Source organism: Manis pentadactyla, chromosome 4 (genome assembly GCF_030020395.1).
Source record: "Manis pentadactyla isolate mManPen7 chromosome 4, mManPen7.hap1, whole genome shotgun sequence".
In the NCBI taxonomy this organism is placed as follows: Eukaryota; Metazoa; Chordata; class Mammalia; order Pholidota; family Manidae; genus Manis; species Manis pentadactyla.
Genome location: NC_080022.1, coordinates 148,142,933 through 148,164,305, shown reverse-complemented (window position 1 = coordinate 148,164,305; position 21,373 = coordinate 148,142,933). Strand labels below are relative to the sequence as shown.

Below are 21,373 nucleotides of genomic sequence, written 5' to 3'. Positions count from 1 at the left end.
ATATCTCCAGAATGCAGAATGAAGGTAATGGGAATAAGCCACAGACAAGCCTGACACCTGAGTTGCCCACAAATGTTCACACCTTTGCTTCACCTAGTCCCTCAGGAAAGACAACATGCCTGGCAGGATGGTTTGCACCCATTTCTTAACACCTGATGAGCAGGAGAGTATACAGCCAGTGTCTCCCAGAGTGGAGCAAGGGAGTGATAAGAGATCCACTACAGAAGAAAGTCTTTAAGATTTCAAAAGCAAATTTCCCTTCCCTGGGAATCACCTTCCTGGGAGGTAATATTAACAGTTTTACATCCTTCAAGCACCTTGGGGATCTGAGAACATGCTATGTGGCCTTGTGAACTATTTCCACCAAGTTCTGCATATAAACATTCTGCTTTCCCTCACAGGGTCTCTTACTCACATATTGATATTAATTCCACCTCATAGATTAATTCCTTTCTCATAGCTTACAACAATTCAGTTACTACCACCTGGAAACTCTGCATCTGAAAGCAAGGGCAATCTCTGTTATACAGTGATTCATAATACACAGAATATAGGCACATACATTTAAAAGGATCCCAAGACAAAAAATTTTCATTCCCACAAAGAACTCCTGGAGCCCTGAGAATGCCTCAAAGACCCTGACCTCGCCTGGAAATTCACCACATTACGAGGAACAGCAGCGATGGCCAGAATGTGTGAAGGGGGAATGGTCACCAGGTGATGTTATGACTATTCTCCAATCTCTGTCAGGTAATGGTTTCCTACTTCCATGGAAATGATCCAAAGAGAAAAAAACAAATCAATATGTCCAACACTGTTTATCGTAACCCTTTTCATAACAATAGACAGTTGGAAAAAACTCTACCTCCCCCCATATCACATAACAAAACTTATGTGTACACTGTTGATGACATGCAAAAAGGTCATAGGAAATGATGGTATATGAAAAAAATCAGGACAAATATGAAACTTGTATACTAATTCTAACTTTAAAAGTTATAAATACTGACAAGGTTTCAATAGGAACAGAAAAGAGATGGAGGTGGAAACTCAGCTGTTGATGGCAGTGTCTTCTCTGATTGGCTGATGCCCTTGTCAGACTGTTTGGTTCAGGAGAGAATATCATGGTAAGACGGGGAGTAACTAAAGAGTCTGTATTTTCAATTAATGCGATTTGTTTCAGTGAAGTTTTTGGATGACATGGTAGTAATTTTTTTTAAATAACCCTAATAAATTCAACCTTAAAGGAAAGTTTAGACTGAGAATGAGTGTCATCGAAAAATTACCCCAAAAAGAGCTTCACATAGCAACAATCTGGAATAAAACATATTGATCTGGAGAACTCCAAATATTTTTTGACTAAAGCAAAAATATGTAGAACTATAGGGAATCAGAGTAAAAGGGGATCTAAAATTTTCTTACACAATGAAAACATCAAAACCACGTATGAACTAACATTAGAGAAACATTCATGTTTATCTTCTGATCACACTTCCTTTCACTAAAGCAATCTTCTGAATTTTGCAATATTCATTCTTGACTCTACATTACTGGCAATTATCCTTCTCCCCACCTCTGTAACTTCTAGGAAATTGACAGGGCACAGAGTGGTTTTATTTTCGGCTTACCTATACATACATGCCAACAGTAGGCCATTCTGGAATTGATTTACTCACCTTCCCCTGCTTGCTTTCTCTCCAAAGCACTTACCATTACTTGAAATTACACCTATCTATTATAGTTAATATATTTATTTTTATATTATGTATTTGTAAATCCCTTCAGAACTGGGATATTTGGTCTTTTTGTTCTTGGGCTTGTATCCCTGGTACATAAAACAGTTCCTGGCACATAGTAGATGCTCTGTAAATATTTGTTAAATGAATTCAAAGTGATAGGTATTGATTTTCAGATATACTACCTTTACTTAAAACAAATCTATCCTTTATCATCATGTGCATACAGTTTTACAAGAAAAAGACATGTCTTTCTTTTCATCTGCATTTGTGACTCAATCTTTTGAGACAAGAACCTGAGAATTTTGTAAGAGCTATGAACCCTTTTCCTAGAAAACTTCACTTTCTTGAATATATGCAAAAGCGCCCATGCAATTTCTGTTTGTTTATCATCCCTTTAGGGCACAGGTCTGTGAACAGAATGGCTTGGATGCAGGGTACGAACCTGAATGGGAAATCATGTCTGTCTCTATTTTCAAAAACCTCTAAATTGGCATTTCCTTCCATCATGAATGTAGGCAGCAAACCACAACAGAGCAGCAGTATAGCTCATCTGACCCCCAGTAGAAATCAGATATGTTCATATCATGTCTTTGTTGCAGACATCTCAAAATTCCTTTACTCTCATCACTACCTTCACCTTATAATAAATGCCACTACATATAATTACCATTATAATAAGTACCACTACATATTGTTATTTAATGTAAGAAAAGCAGATTTATTACTATATCACTACTAATTATTCTTTAGGAGTATTTCAATGTAATTGGTTCTCTTTGTTTTCACATGTATTTTAACCTATTATACATTTAAAAACATCTCTTCTTAGGTAGGCTTCTGTCGATCACCAAATAGATTCACGGAACATAAAAAGTTAAGAAATCCTGACCTGGGGACCACTGACTCCAAGTTAGGAACCTCCGCCTTACCAAGTATAAATCTCAAACTGACTTGGAAATCTTCTAACCTTACTGGACTCATGTTATATTGTATAAACTCTACAACACATGCGATTTAAAAATCAATGTTTAAACTTCAGCTTATTTTTTGAAAACATATAATACATATTTATGTGGCTCAAACTTCCAAAGGTATAATGTACACAATCCAAAATGTTTTCCCTACCCCTGCCGCTCAGCCTACCCTCACGCTCGACTCTCTACTCCGCAGGGCGAACTACTGTTATTTATCTCTTGTGTGCAGTTACTTTCATTTTTCCTAGAAGTCTGGGAAATAAAATCTCCACGTCATATTCTATCATGGGAAATATAAACTATATATAGTATTTAAGAAATTCATAAATTTAAAAAAACAACTGTCCAGTTCTAGCATTTTTTTCCTTACAAATAAGATATACAACTAAGGGAGGTCTATTTGAGGGTGGTCATAATCCCTGTTTTTAGATTACTATGACTGTCATGTCTTTTAATATTAATTCACAGTTCATTTGATTTGTCCAAGTTGAACGAATGATTAATGATACAATAGTCTTCAAAAATGCCAGTCAATTACTTTAAATATAAATATTTTTTCCAAAATCACTTGTGTCTAAACTGACTTTTCTACAAATCAATAAAAACAATTACAGACAACAAAAATATAGGCAAAGAACAGACAATTCTGAGAATACAAATGTTTGGTAGACATACAATGATATTTAAATTCCCAAGTAATCAGAAAAATTCAAATTCAGATGGGGCCCCTCTTATTCACCCATCACACACCAGCCAAAAAAATACCCAGTGGCAGAGGGTGTAGGAAAATGAAGCTGTCATGGCCTGTTGATTAGAGTATAAATTGCACAACCGTTTTGAGGGCAATTCAGATTTTCTACCTACACGGTCTTAATCCCAACAATTCCACTTCTAGATATCTCTTTTACAGAGATACTTGCTCATGTTGACAAAGATGCGAGTACAAGGATATTCATTGGAGCAATGCATGTGACAAGAAAACAACAGAATCTAAGCATCCAGCAACACAGGAAGTATTAACTGTGATAAATCTATACCATAAAATATTATGCAGGAGTTTAAATAAATGGGGTAGCCTTCTATGTAGTGGGAAGAAATCTAAATCGTGTCAAAAAGTGAAAGCATTCAGTCATAGGATGTTACCCTTCATGTAGAAAAGGTAAGAAAATCACACAACAAACCCATTTTGCTATCTGTAAATACGTAGACAAATGCATAGAAAAAGATCTGGAAGGATATATACTAAATTCAGAGTAGTGGTAACCTCAGGGGTGGGGAGTTAGGGCACACGGAAGGTTTTCACTCTTCCTGTTATTTCATTTTTATATATCGAGAACATGATCATGTGTTCTTTGCATACTGGAAAGTAAGTTTAAGTTGACTCTTAAAGAGAACCCACCAAATTTAATTTTTAAAATAAATATAGAATTGCAATCAATAGAGGTCGATTTGAGATACGGAGAGGGAAATACCTTTTCTCAGAACTACTGACCTCAAAACTCTTGACCAAGAAACATGTTACAATGCAGTTAGTTTTTCATGTTCATATTTGGAGAGAATATACTCACAGTTTCTCAGCCCAAGTGTATGACTTCCATGTATTTTCTTCAACGTAAGAAATAGAGTTTCCTTGGAAATTTCTGTGAAGAAACACAGTGCATATCCTTGAATAGGTAGGAAAAGAATGAACCGAATAAGCAAAAGAATCATGGCAACCTTATCATGGCAACCAGGGAATATTCAAATGCAGAAAATACCAGCTTTCTAGTGTCCACAGCTATCTGCTTCCCAGTTTGCACAGCTAATAAACGTAACACGGGGCACAAACAATAGGGCATCTCCTCAGAAACTGAACTTCCTATCTGTCCAACTTCTTGGGCAGATAATGCCAGTTAATTACCTTGAAAGTAAGTATTTTTCCTAAAATCACCTAGGTATCTCAAATGACTCCTTCCAAAGAGAAAATGATAAACAACTAAACAGAAAAAATGGCAAAAATTTATCATCGACAATAAATATAAAGAAACACTATGATTTCTTTATAAACGAAATACTTGGCTCAGTGCCCGCTGTTGAGATCTCTCCATTTGTTAGAAGGAGAAGGGCAATTACAATTTAGAGGGACTAATATGGAAAGATCTCTCAGAGACAGTGCATAGGGAAACGCACAAATCACCGAGCAAGGAATAATCTATTATCTCACTGGGAGGAAATGCAAAGGGAAGAGACTGGAAGGGAGGACACACACCAAAATGGTAACAGGAGTTATCTTATGGGCGGTAGGCAGGGTGGAGTGGGATTTCCACATTTTATCCTATATACTTCTGTGCCTTTTTTCTTTTTTTAAACACGGGGAATGTATCCATAAATTACCTGTGCTTAAAAGAAGCTGTTAAATGCTTGACGTTCAACCACTAACTCTCTGAATGAGTTTGAATCCTTCCCTTTAGCTTCTCTTCCCTCAGCAACAAGTTCCCTATTTTTCACGGCAGTCAGAAATAGCTCAGATACCTGTCTGCTCCTCTGCCTAGTGGAAATTTCCACTCAATCAGAAGCCTTCTGCCTGCCTTACGCTCACCAATAAAAGGCACCTACAACTGAACTCGTCTCCCACAAACGGGCTCTCCTTCCCAGCTGCTGTATTTCCCCCTGTTCTACCACCATCACTCTCCTCATCACCCAGGACAGAAACTTTAGAGTCAAATTTGATTTTCCTCTTTTCCTGCACATCCCACCCTCCAGCTCTAGTCGGTCACTTACGAAGTCCTACTGACTCTTCCTTTGTCGCGCTCTCAGGATTTTCTTTCTACTCCCAGCGCTACCCTTCTGATTCAGCCCCTTTTCACTTCACTCCTAGGCTTTGCTAGTACATCCTGTTTGGTCTCCCTGAATCAAGCTCTCCTCTCTAGGTCACTCTACATATGGAATCTAAAACAATCCCCTTGCTTTAATCATTTGTCTCTCTTGCTTGAAAACTTTCAATGGCTCTCCATCTCTCATACTGCAACTTTCAAACCCCTATGGCTGATAGTCAAGGTTTTTCAAAATCTTTCATTGCGTCGTAACCAGTTCTTTATAGCCAGACTGGTCTATAAATCCTGATCATTCCTGCAGCCATTCCTTTGCCTACACTGAACATTTTCCCCCCTATTTAACCAATTATAGCTACTCTTCAAGTCCCAGCTAAAATTGTCACTTATCCAGTGCGGCTTTCCCTGAGCTCCAAATCCCAGTGATTACAGGGTCTGGTGAATTACAGTAGAGTCTGTATCTCTTTTAGTACTTAATTATCACCTCCCTTTTGATGCATATTCTTTCTTTCTACCTATCACTGTCATGTTCTGGAGACAATGTTTATACATCTGTGGCTCCCACAGTACTTAGCCCTGGGTTGTGCAAAAAATGGGTGCTATAAATAAAAAGCCAAGGAAAAAGTTTGGGGCACAACTGAGGGACCAAATAATAACAGTTAACACTGATATATACACTAGGCACATATTGAAGGGCTTTACGTGTATTAACGCATCTAAATCTCACAACTATCTTATGGGATGGTAACTACCATAATCCCCACTTTACAGATTAGGAAATTGAGTCACAAAGCTAATAAATGACAGACCTGGGTTCAAACCAGGCAGTCTAGCTCCAGAATCTTTACTCTTAACCAGTGAAAGGAGGATAGGGACATGTTACTATAAAGAAGATGGATTAAAAATGATAGGAAAATGGTAGAATAGAGGTTAAAGACTTAAATGACAGAACTAAAAAAAGTGGGTAAGGAAAAAGAATAAGGGCAATTACAAGTAAAAGAATGAAGAAGGGAGAACAATATTAAGAAGGAAAAGGAAGACAAGGAATAATTAACAAAAGATAAAAACAAAATCAGTCAACACAGGGTATGGAAATGAGGGGCCAGGAAGTCCTTGAGGAAAATGCTGCCAGGTCAGGCAAGATGCAGAGAACAAATGAAGAGAGGCGGTTCTTACAAGATCATGAAGGTGCCATTGTGAGCGTTGGGCTCTGGCACGGGCACACTCTGGAGCTTCTGCTCTGGGCTGAGACCAGCACATGCCAGCGTCTCGTCTGTGCAGCTACAGAGCTCACATATGTTGTTTGTGGTGGTCACCACTGAATTCTGAGTCAGTGATGGAAAACCTGTCTCAGATGGCTCTGGCTGCCGAGGTACGGAAATGTCCAGGTCCCCAGGTGCAGCTGTGACCTGAGTCAGGTTTGGACGCTGACTGGGAACCTGCCCGGGATGTGGAAGTGTCCCCTGAGGGTGCGCTGGAGATGGAGCTGGGGCTTCCTCCTGGACTGGAGGCTCAGCCTCTTCAGGAGTGAAGGAAGGCTCAGCCAGGGCCGCCTGCAGGTCTTTGTAGTTCTCATCCAACTCCGGGGGCTCTGGAGGCTGAGACGAAACCTCCTGCTTCAATGGAAGTGGTTCTAGCTCTTCAGGGGACTCTGGATGCTGATCCTGGGAATCCACCTGGGGAGAAAAGATTCAGCCTCCTCAACTTTCTGTCCATGATGAATGGGGACACTTTTCTGGGAGAAAGCTTCAACTTCCACAGGGGCCTCTGGAGGTTGATGTGGGCCACCCAGAAACTCTACAGGTAGCTTCTCCTTAGCACAGACAACATCCCTATTGGGAGCTAAATAATCATCCTGCAATTGTTGTTTTAGATGTTTCTTTGCAAATCAGCCTGGACTTCCAATAAGAACTTTGGTAAGCCATCGATACTGAGCTGGATCTTTCTTCAAGTTTGGAAGTGAAACAATAAACCTTGTTGGTTTTGAACTATCACTACCTAGAGGTGGAACAAGTATCTCAAATGACTGGTGTTCAGCCTGATCTACATTTATAGTTTTAGTCTCAGTTTTTAGTCAAGGAGGCAGGCAGATCTAGGACCTGATTCTGGTCTCAACTTACCACCGGAATCACCTCTGGCTGACTTTCATGCTGGTCAGGCTTGTCCCAAAGATCTGGTCCTGGGGGCAGCTCTCCAGCTGAACCTGTGTACCAGAAAGGAACCACAGGATGCATAAGTTGTTGACGTGGATGGGGAAATTCAAGAGGGAGATTGGAGGGATCTGAAGACCAGGACTCGGTTGGCCCTGGGGGTCTGGGGGTCAGCTGCACAGGATCCAGGGCCCAACCCGGAGGCTGGGCTGCCTGGACCAGCAGCCACAATGGTAGCAACACAAGAAGCCACGGGGCCCAGAAACGCAGCCAGGATCTGGCAGCAAAGACTCCAGGGCACAATGAGCCAGAGGACCAGAGCAGCTCCCTTAAGCCAGAGCAGAACCATTATGACAGCTCTCTGATGCTCACATATCCTTAGCAACTGCGTGCCCCTCCCCTGCCTAGTTCCACCCTTCATTTATGACACGTTAGGCTCAGGCTGAGATCGGCTCCACACCACCTGAGCAAGTCCTTTCTCAGAATCATGGAGTCCAAACATCCCCTCCCCAAGCAAAGGCTACAGAAACCTCCCTCCAGATCCCCCATCCCACTGAGAGAGACAGGATTTGGGCTGCACATCTGGGTGGCCCTGGCTTCTGGCAGTCCAGGGATAGTGGCTGTTGGTTAAGAGAAGGGTAAGGGTGGAGGTGGTGCAGTTTCCCAAGGAAGCCACTGGGTCTGGCATCATAACTGATACCAAGTAATTGTTTTGTAATCTTTCCAATACCATCTGTAATATTTGAGTGGCTATGTGAAACTGTCACAGGATAGAATCAAGCAGATCATAGTCTTCAAATTAAAGAATGTCTAACAGGTAATCATTGCAGTCACAGGGAATAGAGCCAGTATTGAAGGGGTGTTCAACAGGGTACAGAAGTGGAGTCACATCTGAGGAGAGTCATCAAATTTAATCAAGGTTAAATCAAGGAGGAAAGGAATATGGGTAAGAATAGGCAGTCAGGTCAGTAGCAAATAGCCAAATCAAGAACAATCAGAGAAGGTTTATGGAATCATACAATTATAAAGAGAAAGGTTTGCAAAATCTAAGCCTCACTCATTTATTTAAAGGAATTGAAATGGTCCTTGATAAAGAAATTGGTGGTCGAATTGAGGTGCATAATGAAATGTAATTCTGGAGCTCTGGGCAAGTGAAATTGGACGGCACAATATGGAATAAGATTTCTACAATGTATTAGAGAACTTTTTAACTGTTTTCTGCAAACTGAAGGCAGTTCTGAATACACACTTTGAGAGTGATGACTATGACTATGAAGCTTCCTTTATGTTACAACTGATGAAAGAGTTTGTCAAGCTCACACATTCTAAATCCACATGATAGTAAACATAAGACATCTCTTGTGAAGATTTCTTAAGGAGTAGCATAAAATGGCATGGGGTGTATCATCAGTATATTTGAGTTTGACTTCTAGTTTCCAGTTATTGTCATGAACCTTAAGTAACTTACTTAACCATCCCGAGTTCAAGTTTCTTCATCTAAAAAAAAGGGTGGAGGGAGAACCAAAGGATCAGTGTAGCAATGGAGCTGAAAGCATTCTGTAAACCAGAGTGCTGTGCAAATTCTAGCCTATGAATAATTGAACTCACCACTTCATCCCAGTGGAGCTAGGAATTGGACCCACCAACACTGGAGATTTCTCAAAAAGCTGCTTCTGATCACATGCCTTTTGGGCTCGTGGGCAGCCCTTGCTGAATAAAACTTGATGATGGCATAGAAACCAGGACAGGCCACTGCAGCATTTGGGAAGGCTTGGACTGAATACGGAAGGCCAAACTGGGAGAATACTATGAACAGAGAATGCTATGCGGTGGTCCCATGTCAAGTACAGCACATGAAATTCCCCGTCCTGGAAACAGAACTCCCATCCCCTCGTATTCCCCAGGTAATTGTGGAGAGCGTGCAACTCAAAACACTTATTTCATGAACAATTGTGTTTTCCTCTGAAATCCTAGGACTTGAGAAGCACTAGAAGGCAACACGTGCCGTTGATAGCTTCCTCTCAAAAATCTGCCGAGGCCAGTGAATTGCCGAGGCTCGCTCCAGAAAAAGACTCCTCTCAGCGGACACTACAAGGCGGGTGAGAGCTAAGGCGGGACTCCTGGTGTCCTGGTCACCAGAGGGGCGGCTTTCTCCATCCCCCCAGTCTATCCTGGCCCAGCTCACACGCAAGACCTGAATTGCGGTTCCAGAGCTCAGCTCACACACACGTAAGGTTTTGTCATTTCCAGTGACAACCGCAAAAGGTACCGGCACCATACTTCAGTCACTGCGCATGCGCGGCCAAGGCTCAGGCAGTACTGCGCCTGTGTAACGTGCGCCCGTGCCTCGTAAAAAGTGGATCGAGGAGGAGCTGGCGCGGCAGGGCCGGTCTACAAGGCGGCCCCGTGAGCTGCAGGGCCCAGGGGAGGGCCCAGCGGCCCTGGGTAAGACAGCCATCGGGCGTCCCGGGGAGGTGGGGGTGGGGGTGGACTGGGCCAGTCAGCTCGCGGCCACCGCTGTCCGGCGCGGGGTTGTCCCCAGCGCCCTGGCCACGGCCAGCCGGGGTTGCGGCTGTAGCTGCAGCCCTGGCCACCTTAATGGGTATGGCACGCGCGCCAGGCAGAGCAGCGCTGGGAGGAGCGCCTGGCCAACCTCAGCCACGCTGAAAACGGAGTCGCTACGAGCTGCGCGGCTTCCCCCGCCCCTGCGCAGGAGCTCCCGCCAGGCAAGTGCGAGGTTGGATCATTTGGCTGGCAGGAAGCCCTACGTATTCTACGTCTTGCTGATCCTGTGCGTGACTTTCCTCCGCGTCTGCTGCGCCTCAGCCATGTACACCTTTATCGGGGTAGAGCTACTTTGCCTCGCTCTACTGCTTTGTGGAATTCAGCATCATTGGCGTTGGGGATCTCTGTCAGCAGGCAGAATGCCCAGTATGAAAGCCAAGACCTCTACTGCCTCGCCAAATTTGTCTTCATCCTTATTGGCGTCTGCTGCACCGACTCCTTCTTCAGTGTCCTCTCTGTCCTCATCAAACACTCTGTGAACTGGATCCTGAGGAAAATGGATTGCGGGTGCCACCAGCAATGCCAAAGACGACCCTGGCGGTCACGGAGGAACATGGTGATTCAGCTGGGCAACGTCAGAACCAGCGCAACATCTCCACAGAAACAGATGGAGTGATGGAGTGACACAGGCTGGCAGCGTCCCTTGGGGGACAGGATCTCCGTGAAGGGCTTTTTGGCAGCAACAAGGTGTCAGTAGCCATCCTCCAGAAGCAGCTGTGTGAAACTGCCAAAGGTTGCCCCCACCAGGCCAGCACGCTGTCCAGGTGTTGGGGCAGCGTTGTGTATTTTCCTCGGTTCTTGTCCCCACCGCAACAAAGAATTGAAGGGCAGAGTCACAGAAGTGAAGCGGAGTAAAAGTTTTTTTGAAGTTACTTAGAGAAAATATGCAGGGGACCTTAGGGAGGAGAGGCACCCTGAAAGGCTAGTGAAAGTTTAAGGGCTACACACATAGAAAGTACGGGCGACTGCAGAGGGAGGTGCGCTGAAAAAGTTAAAAGTTATGCACTTAGAAAGTGTGGGCGACCCCAGAGAGAGGAGTGCTGTTGTAAGTCCGGGGAAAGGAAATCCCAGGGCAAAATACCTCTAAAAACCAAAATCAGTCAAAGGGAGAAATTAAGTTTAAAACCCATTTATTGCTTACAAACTGCACTCCAGGGCCATCTTTCTCGACTCCGAAAGAAGCCAGCAAGCCAGCCAGCCCCCTCTCCTTAACCTCTCAGGTTCAGACACACCCTCGGTTGCCCAGGTAATTATCAATTGATATTCTCTCCACCCCTGAGGATATGCAAAATACACTAAAGCCATATTTATTTCCACTGCTCATCACCTATTGATACGCAGATGTACTAAAGCCAGGAGAGAGATTCTGGAAATATTACAATTTTACCCACAAGGACCCTGAAAGGTTGGGGGTTCCCCCTTTTAAGGATTTTTCAGGAATGTGACCACAGGCTGGGGGTGCAGTCTTGTTAAGTGGTTCCTGAATATTTAAAATTAACTTAGGGAATTTACTACTCTGATTTCTCCCTGAGATGCTGGAGTCTTGGTCTGCGAGCATATCAGACAAGACTCCTGCCCAGCCCCTAAGGTGGGCTGAGCCACTATCTGTTTGCTAAAGAGTTAAGAACATTACTTCTTAACTTCCTGGGTTTTAAAATGCAATCTTATCTTTTAAGATATAATCCTTCCTGCCCTCTACTATGTTGTTTATGGCTGGGCCTGCATGCTAATTAGTTGCCCAGGTTGCAATCAATACCTGATTAGGGCCTGTGGGTAAAATTGTAGTATTTCCAGAATATCTCATCTGGCTTTAGTACATCTGCATATCAACAGACATTCAAGGGTGGGTTTCCCTATGCATGGCACTATGGACAACTCTGCTCTGAAGGAAGCCCCAAGCCAGACACATACTCAGAATCCCCTTGTCCCCCTTTCTTGAAGGGACTGGGAGAGGCTGTGAGTTCAGCCATTCAGAGTTCCAGGGAAAAATTAGGATCTCCAAGATTTTTATTTCCAAATGAGGAACAGATCAGCAGGAAATCAAGCCTTACCTAAACCTTTCCTCCTTTAGGCAGTTAAACCCCTAGAGCAAGACTAGTAAAGAAACAATGCAATGTATAGGCCACTTTTGTGAGTCCCTTTTAAGACTGTAAACATAAGGAGGAAGGCCTGAGGCTTCAGGTTCCCACATCCCTGGAAGATGGCTGTTCGTTGGAGCTGAGCTGAGATTTCTAAAGCTGGGCTTGAAGAGGCTGAAAACAGCTCCTGAATGAGCCCAGCCCCAGCAGAGCTGAGCCGGATGTGTCTCCTTGGCCTCCAGACCCCCAGGACACTCCTTGCTCTTACCTGTCCCCACTGGTTTCTGCCAGCCTGTTGTTCATGATGGCCAACGCTTCCTAGTTGTCCAGAACAGCTCCACTGTGACTCACCTTGCAGGCTAGCTTCCCAGCAGCACTCAACATTTAAAAATTAGTGTTCATGTCTCCTTCCCAGCGGGCAGCTTCTTCACTGGGAGAAAGTAATTTCATTTCCTTATTTATTCATTCATTAACCCAGTCAACAGACTATCAATCTCTTCCTGTTGTATGCCAAGAACTGTGCTTGATTCTGGAAATGAGAAAAGACACAGTTCCTTCAAACACTTAAAGATCTTATAAACTAGTGATATAGGAAGATACACAAATCAAGGCTTCCACGCACCCTGAGAATTCGCTGTCCCTGTGTTAGGCAGGAAAATAGATATGAGCAGGGTGGGAAGAGAATAAGGCCAGGAGAGCCCACTAAAAAGACCCCGAGTTAACCAGTTAAAGCTCAAAAATCAGGAGTAACTTGGCCTGGAATGTTTGAATATTCCCCAGATAAAGGAGGGTACCTCAGCATAGCCCATGTCTTATTGTGTTAATGACGCAGGCCCAGCTTAACTTTTAACTTCACATATATGCTGTTTTTTCTTCGGCTCTAATCAAGTAATTTGCAAACTGGGCAACTTATTTAGCATGCAGCCCAGCTGTAAACAACAGTAAAAAGCAGGAAGTTAAGAAGTAAGATTCTTAACTTACTCTTTAGCAAAGACACAAAAACTCAGTCCACCTTGCGGTCAGGGCAGGCAGTCTTGTTTGATATGCTCCCAGACCAAGACCCCGGTTATCACAGGGAGAAATCAGAGCAGTAAATTTCTTTAGTTAAGTTAATTTTAAATATGCAGGGACCACTTAACAAGTCTGCACCCCCAGCCTGTGGTCACATTCCTGAAAAATCCTTAGAAGGGGGAACCCCCAACTGTTCAGGGGGCTCCTCTCTTTGAGGTCGTCTGCACTTTCTGAGTGCGTAACTTTTTTCCCAACCTTTCAGTGCACTCCTCTCCTCTCCAAGTCACCTGTTGCATTTTTTTCTCTCTTTAAGTAACTTTAAATAGAACTTCTACTCTGCTTCACTACTGTGTCTCTGCCCTTCAATTCTTTGTTGCGGTGGGGACAAGGACAGAGGAAAATACACAATGCTCCCCCAACACTAGCAATTAGTCTTTTCCTTTTGAACTTTAGACATTTAAATTTCCTGACACTGTGTGAGAAAAGTCCACCAGAGATGCAATCTTTGACTCATTAAGCCATTAACAGTCTAGCATGAAATCCTTAAAAAAATTCCTTGATTTTCCTATGTGACTCTGTTGAAGTGTGTGTGTGTGCTGTACATGTGGGGGTGGGATAATGTGGGAAGTTGGGAGGCAGGGTAAGAAGGAGAGAGATTTGAAAAAATCAAGAGCAGGTATAAGTAGGGCACCAACACTGGGGTTTGGAATGTCCTAATAGCTACTTTGCAGAGGACACACAAAAGGGAAAATAAATTCTCAAGATCTTTATTTTAATCCTAAAATGTTAAGAAAAGAAAAACAATTTCATAAAATTGATTCCATCTTATCCTACAAGTATGCCCTTCCTTCAATTCTGATACTAAAAATTGTTTTATGAAGAGATGCTGATAGAGAATAGCTGTTTTAATACTTGGGCATTAAACTACAAAGTTGAGATTCTTATCATGGTCTTAATATTTTTGACATTTTACTGGTCTGTGAAATCCAAAAGTCTGGGAATGTGAATAGTCAAATCTCTCATTTTATAGGAGCTTCCCATGGGGAGTCATGTTCTCATGGCTCAAGGACCTATGTAGATGAATAAGGGAAAGGGGTTACTCCATCCCCTAGTACTCTGAACATAGTGGATGGAATAGGGTCTAGGTCACTGCTTACTTCTTTGACTAATTTCCTTCAAAGAACCAGTTTTCCCTTCCTGCCTTGGTATTTTAACATGGATAGTTTCAGAGTTTGTCCTATTTTAAATTTATTTTCACTGCCTGCTTTGGACATTTTCTTACCTAAGCTGTTAGGATTTTGTACAGTCAGGACGAAATGATACAGTGATGACATGCTTCAGTCCTCAATTCTTCTCTGTCTCAGTAAATAGAAAGGAAAAATAGCCCATCTGTTTGGACCTGTATAGAGAAATTTGAAGAAAAATAAAACAGGAAAGAAATGTTCCATTATTTTGTGAAATAATCTACCTTTGATCTGCCCCACAGCTCCCAAGGCAGTCTTTGAGGCTAATCAAAACAGTCGCCACATTTCACTTCTGTAAAGATAAGCCTCTGAGCATCAAAAGGGCAATGGACTAGGAGTCAGCATACCTTTTATCTGTAAAATGAGGGAGCTGAGCCAAAATGTAAATAATCTCTAGTGCAAAATATTCATTGTGAATCAAAAACCATTTGTATTGCAGTTTGTGGAAAAGCCAGTTGCTGTAGAGTCCCCAGGTCTGAGATGTTGAGCCAGTTCTCACACATTTTCCCGACACAACCTTAATGAAGCAAAGACTGAACTAAAGACAGGAGGAGGAAGAAGGAGAATGCAGAGTGGCCCCATATTTTTATTTCACTAGCAATAAACACACTGATACAAGGGCTTCATATTTGAGAGGAAACACTGTTGCCATGGATGAGCTACAAGGAAAGAGTGGTTAGAGAACTAAGATAATTTCAGAGGAAGTATAACCAACGTGGCTGAAGTGTTTTGGCTGCATATTGCCTGAGAGTCATTCTTCATTCTCCATGATGTTCAGGCCCACGTGAAAGTGGGCAGGGGAAGATGGGGAAGTGAAGGAACTTGCTTGCGCAGAGCCCACCAGTGATCTCAGAGGTTTTAATACCACCAATTTATTTTCAAAGCAGATATTCAATTCCTCAAAGTTTGAGGTACTGTACTTAACCAGACATGTGACAGTCACATTCTTTGTCTTCATAACATTATCTTACTGAATATTAACTAGTGTTGCAAATGAAACAAGTTAATGGTACTAAACATACCAGAAGAGCAGGCTAGAAAAGGAATAGGGGACTTCCCAGAGCAGAACAAACAGCAGGGCTCCCAGCCTCACCACTGACTCCCTCTCAACTTTGTCCTGGAAGAGTCTGGGTCTTCACTTTCCTTTTCTCCACCTACCAACATGTTTGGCCCTCTGGCAACCAGTGCGCTATAAATTATTACAGCATGGTTCTTTTTTAAAAATTGAGATACAACCCACATAACATAAAATGCATTATTATAAAGTATACAAGTCCAGTGGTTTTTAGTATAATCATGAGATTATACAGTAACCACCACTACCTAATTCCAGGATATTTTCATCACCCCTAAAAAGAAATACCATACCCATTAGTTGTTATTCCCCTTTTTCTCCTCCTGCTAGGACCTGGCAACTATTAATTTACTTTCTGTCTGTATGGATTTGCCTGTTCTGCTGTTCTGGACATTTCATATAAAGGAAACATACAGACCCATAGATCAATGGAACAGACTAGAGAGCCCAGATGTAAACCCACACATATATGGTCAATTAATATACTATAAAGGAGCCAATGAATATACAGTGGGGAAGAGACAGCTTTTTCAATAACTGGTGTTAGGAGAACTGAAATGCTACATGTAACAAAATGAAATTGAATCATTAAATCCATACACAAAAGTAAACTCAAAATTGGATTAAAGACCTAAATATATAACATGAAACCATAATAAAACTCTTAGAAGAAAACATAGCCAAAAATCTCTTGAACATAAGCATGAGCAATTTTTTTCCTGGACACATCTCCTCAGGCAAGGGAAACAAAAAATGAACAAGTGGGATTACATCAAACTAAAAAGCTTCTGTAGCCAAAGGTCACCATCAGCAGAACAAAAAAGCAACCTACAATATGGAAGAATATTCATAAATGATCTATCCAGTAAGAGATTAACATCCACAATATATCAACTCATATGAATCAACATCAAAAACACAAATAACCTGATTAAAAAATGGGCAGAGGACCTGAACAGACATTTCTCCAAAGAAGAAATAAGGATGGCCAACAGGCACATGAAAATCTGCTCCACATCACCAACCATCAGGGAAATACAATTCAAAACCACACTGAGATATCACCTCCTGCCACTATTCAACAGCCACTATCCAAGACAAAAAATAACAAGTGCTGGCAAGGATGTGGAGAAATGGGAACCCCACTACACTGTTGCTGGGAATGTAAATTGGTGCAGCCACTATGGAAAGCAGCATGGAGTTTCCTCAAAAAACTAAAAATAGAAATATCATTCCACCCAGTGATTCCACTTCTAAGAATTTATCCAAAGAAAACAAAATCACCGATTCAAAAAGATATAAGCACTCCTATGTTTATCACCACATTATGTACAATAGCTAAAATTACAATAGTAATTTTGAAAGATTTTAAGCAACTTATTGAGGTATTAACATAGTGTACAATTTGCTCATTTTTGACATATGTATATATCCATGAAGCCATCATGACAATCAGATAGTGAACATCTCCAGCACCCCAAAAGTTTCCTTGTGCCCCCTGGGATTCCCTCCCTCCACCCCTTCCTACTCCCCCATCCCCAAGCAACTAGTGACCTGCTTTCTGACATTATAGATTAGTTAACATTGTCTAGAGTTCTCTGTAAATGTTTATACATGTTGTTGTGTATACCAATAGTTCCTTCCTTTTTATTGCTGAGCAGTATTCTATTATGAATACACCACCATTTGTTTATCCATGCAGAGTGAAGGTAATTTTTAAAAAGTGTAATTCCCTAACTGTAATATGTAACAGAAATTGGTGGAAAGTAATAAAATAATAGGGATGTTCCATGCTCAGGCACAATCATACTAAAACATATAATGATGCAGTCAGATGTTTCACCTATACATACAATTACAGGAACCCAGTTGTTCTTTGCCAGAAACTATGGTTTGGTTCCCAAGTGCAGCAGTTGGCCACTCCATACAGAAAGGTACAATGCCATGTGGCCCGAAGCACAGGGACTGCGATTAAGCAGAGGATGCAGGCAGATTTTTAGTTAGGTGGAAAGATTTATTTCTCAGCAGGCTGACCACCAGGGTGGCATATTTCTTTTTAAGTTGTGTGAATGGTGTGTTTGGACTGGACCATGTTGGGATTTTCTAGTCTATCAATTACCCAGCCTCATTCACTAAGGTCCATATTTGCAAGCACCCCCGGAAATGACCAGAGCAATCTACTGGGATACAGAAAAGTATCTAAAATAATAAATGAAGCTTTATTGATATTTACTTACAATTTAATGTTTAACAATTACCAATTTATACAGATTTTGTAACATTTAACAATATATAGAATGTAAAATTAATATAAAAGATAAATATACATATTTGGGGTGACTGCTCAAAACTCTCTTCCATTCTAATTTTGTTAAATTATAAAAATTTTAGACATACACAAAGATATCAATATATTAATGGGGATGTAATGTACAGCATGGTGACTAGCTTATAATATTGTATGTGTATTTGACAGCTATTAAAAGAGTAGATCCTAAAAGGTCTATGACAAAAAAAACTTGTAACTGTGTGGTGATGGATCTTAACTTAATGGAGTAATCACTTCACAGTATATACACATATCAAATAATTATGGTGTATATCTTAAACTAATGTAATGCTGTATGTCAGTTATATCTCAAAACGGGAAAAAAATTAAATGAACATATGATAAAGTGAGGAAAAACTATTTTATGCTTCCATTTAGCCACCATCCAGTCTCAGAACTAAAGCCTCATCAGTACAAACTGAAACTCCCTGCACACTTCTCTCCCCACCTCACTCCTCATCCTCCCAGAGATAACCAGTACAGTACATTTTAAAATTTGTTTATTATTACATGTGTGATGTTACAGATTTGCTATATATGTATGTTCTCCCTAAGCAACATCTACTTTTTGCATATTTAAATTTTTTATATAAATAAATGGTATTCAATACCTATTAGCAGCTTGCTTTTTCATTAACATGTTTTCTAGATTCATCTGTATTGATACATGGAGCTCAGGTTTGGCTATTTAACTGTTGTGTGGTTTTCCATTACATGGATATTTGGATTGTTAGCAATCCTTGGCTATTACAGAGAAAAACTTAGTACATGTTTCTCCACTATTTAAAATTTTTTTATCAATGAGGTGCAGAATCCAAAAAGTTTGATTTTCAAATCTTTTTTTAACTTGACCCAAAGAAAGAAATACATATTCCATGGCCACCTAGCATACTCATACATACACATAAAACTAAAACACGTTTCACAAACCAGTGATTTATGTGTGATATGCTCTGGAATTTTCTCTTATTTTGTTTTTATAATACTGATCCCTGCTAACTAGAATGAGTTCCTGACCCATTCATAACTCTCTTCCATTCTAATTTTGTTAAATTATAAAAATTTAACTACTCTGCAGGTAATTCCCTCAGCCCACATCAACCTGTACCATTACCTCTTCGCAGACTAACAGGTTACAACCTGTAGTCTGAAGAGCAGTGGTCTAGAAAGAGTAGTCACAGAGCCTTTGGGGGTTAAACACCTTAACAAGGTCACATGGTGAGTTGTGACAGAGCTGGAAGTAGAACCCGGACTTCCGGGGCCCTATGCCTTCCCCATGCTATGCAGCTCCCATCTCCCCTGGCTGCCGCGGACATGTTCAGTAACAGACACCCCTGGATCCCTTACTCCAGGCCACCTCTGGCCTCATGGTTGATTAATGGACAAAATTTTTTCCTCCATGAGCGCTGGTCCTCCATCAACCTCCTGAGAATTCCTCATCAGCCCAAACATCCTATGCCAGCCTTAGTGGATATTTGGAATAGTTAATTCCCCCACCAAGGTCCTTTGTAGGCTGAAGAGTCTGAGTATTGATGTCATTTATATGTCATATTGTCCTGATGAATCAGCTTTGCTATAGACACCAGTGCTGAAGTGGGCATGGAAGGCAGGTAGGCAATGGGCTACGTGCTGGACAAAAACTTTCTGATCTTCGTAACAGCCCTGCTGGATGGGTGTTAGCCCCATGCAAATGACTGGGAGTCCCTGACCTTAATTAACTTGTCTATGGCCATATGTCTAAATGGTATAACTTGGATTTGGACTTGGACTCCTAACCCAAGACTTTCCAACCATATCATGAAGTTGCCTATAAGCATCTATCCCTGTAGCCATGCTTACTTACAGGTCTCTTAAGGAATGGACACCATATCCCTTTTAAATAATCAGGACCAGCTACATTGTTCATGGGGCCTCTTCAAAAATTATTAAGCATTTCAAGACAGTGATAGCAGAACATTAAGCACAGAGCCCTTCTATGTGTGGTGCTGTGTGTGACTGCACAGGTCACACACCCATGAAGCTACTCTGCAGGTAATTCCCTCAGCCCACATCAACCTGTACCATCACCTTTTCGCTGGCTAACTTATTCCCTTCCCAAGAGAGTCCGCTCAGATACCACCTCCTCCAAGAAGTCTCCCTTAACTGCACTCCCTCCCAAGCTATACTAAGCCCCTTCTGGTTCCTCAAGGTGTCCTGTCACAGCACAGACCATGCCGTACTCTCGATTCTTATCAGACAGCCCCTGAAACACCCCCCCCCCAGGGGGCTCCTTGAAGGCAGGGGCTGTGCTTTCCAACCCTGCATTCCTAGAACTTAACACTGGGTCAGACACCTTGCAAAGAGCTGTGTTCAAAAAGCTGTGGAATGAAGTGAAGGGAGCCCAGTATCACTGAGGTGGAACAGGAACAATAAACCTCAGCCTGAAGGAAGGCAACTGGGGGAGGACAATCAGGCAGGCAAAGGCACCAAAAGGGGGGATTGAGGAAGAGGGGCCACAGGGGAGTGGAATGGGGCAGGGGTGTGCATGGGGAGTAACTGGATGGGGAACACGGCCAAAAATTCTCTGGCTAATCCCAGAAGGCCTCCTGAGAGGGAGGCTTACATGCCTTGCAGAACTGATCTGGGGTCAGGAATTGGCACAGTGTGCACAGGTGTTGTTCCCTGGGACTCCAGGGTTCTGGCTGGGACAGGTCAAGGAAGCACGGCCTCTTCAAGCCCCTCTCCCCACCCCCAGCTCCAACCTTACGAAGAAGGAAAGGCCCGGACTGTCTTATAGTAGGTCAATGCTATCTTCCTCCAGGAAGTCAACCAAACTGCCTCTTGAAGAAAGTGGGAGTCCTTTGGTAGTGACAGTCCTGTTCATAGACTTGGGGTTGGGAAAGGGCTTCGACATTTGATTGAGTGCATTCAAAATGTGGAGAGTTTCCTTCTTCAGCATGGCCTCCTCCCCATCTCCCACTTTACAGAGTGCCTCTGATGCCATCTGGTTAAGTTGGGGACCACAGCCATCACCATGCAGGACAGCCAAGCTGACAGGAAGTAGAGAGAAACTGGGGGCAGGGGACCCACCCAGGGGACCCACCCTCAGTTTGGGTGGGTGTCTTGCCAATGGGTTTCAGCCCCAGGCAAGTTCGCTATGGATTCAGTGTGACCAAAGAAATTGACAGCAGAACGTTCTTGGGGTGAAAGGGTTATACCCAACTTTATTTCCAGGTGGCAGGTCAGTCACTAGAATCCCATTCACTCAGAGTGAGTCTGTATGTAGCAAGCCAGCCTCTGCTTCTGGGCCCCTCTGTCTGCCCTGCCATCCTCTGGGCCTCTCTGCACAGTCATCCCACACAACCATCCTGCACAGCCGTCCTCTGGGCCTCTGTCCTTGGCACTGCCACCACTCCAGC

General features: G+C 42.4%; 1 protein-coding gene across 1 annotated transcript; it reads right to left on the bottom strand.

Moving 5' to 3' along the window:
- Positions 1 to 6,410: 6,410 nt before the first annotated feature.
- On the bottom strand, positions 6,411 to 7,874 carry LOC130683484 (leucine-rich repeat-containing protein 37A-like). The gene is made up of 2 exons (XM_057501173.1): positions 7,644 to 7,874; positions 6,411 to 7,199 (listed from the first exon to the last, which is right to left on the bottom strand). Exons 1-2 carry the CDS (start codon positions 7,755 to 7,757, stop codon positions 6,696 to 6,698), a joined length of 618 nt encoding a protein of 205 aa, XP_057357156.1. The 5' UTR covers positions 7,758 to 7,874; the 3' UTR covers positions 6,411 to 6,695.
- Positions 7,875 to 21,373: the final 13,499 nt, after the last annotated feature.

Bases quoted from the DNA above. Each gene is read 5' to 3' on its own strand.
- LOC130683484 (XM_057501173.1), bottom strand. From the start codon at position 7,757: ATGCATCCTGTGGTTCCTTTCTGGTACACAGGTTCAGCTGGAGAGCTG. The intron at 7,200-7,643 runs GTAAGTTGAGAC...TTTTCTCCCCAG, and splicing joins AGCCAGAGGTGATTCCGGTG to GTGGATTCCCAGGATCAGCA.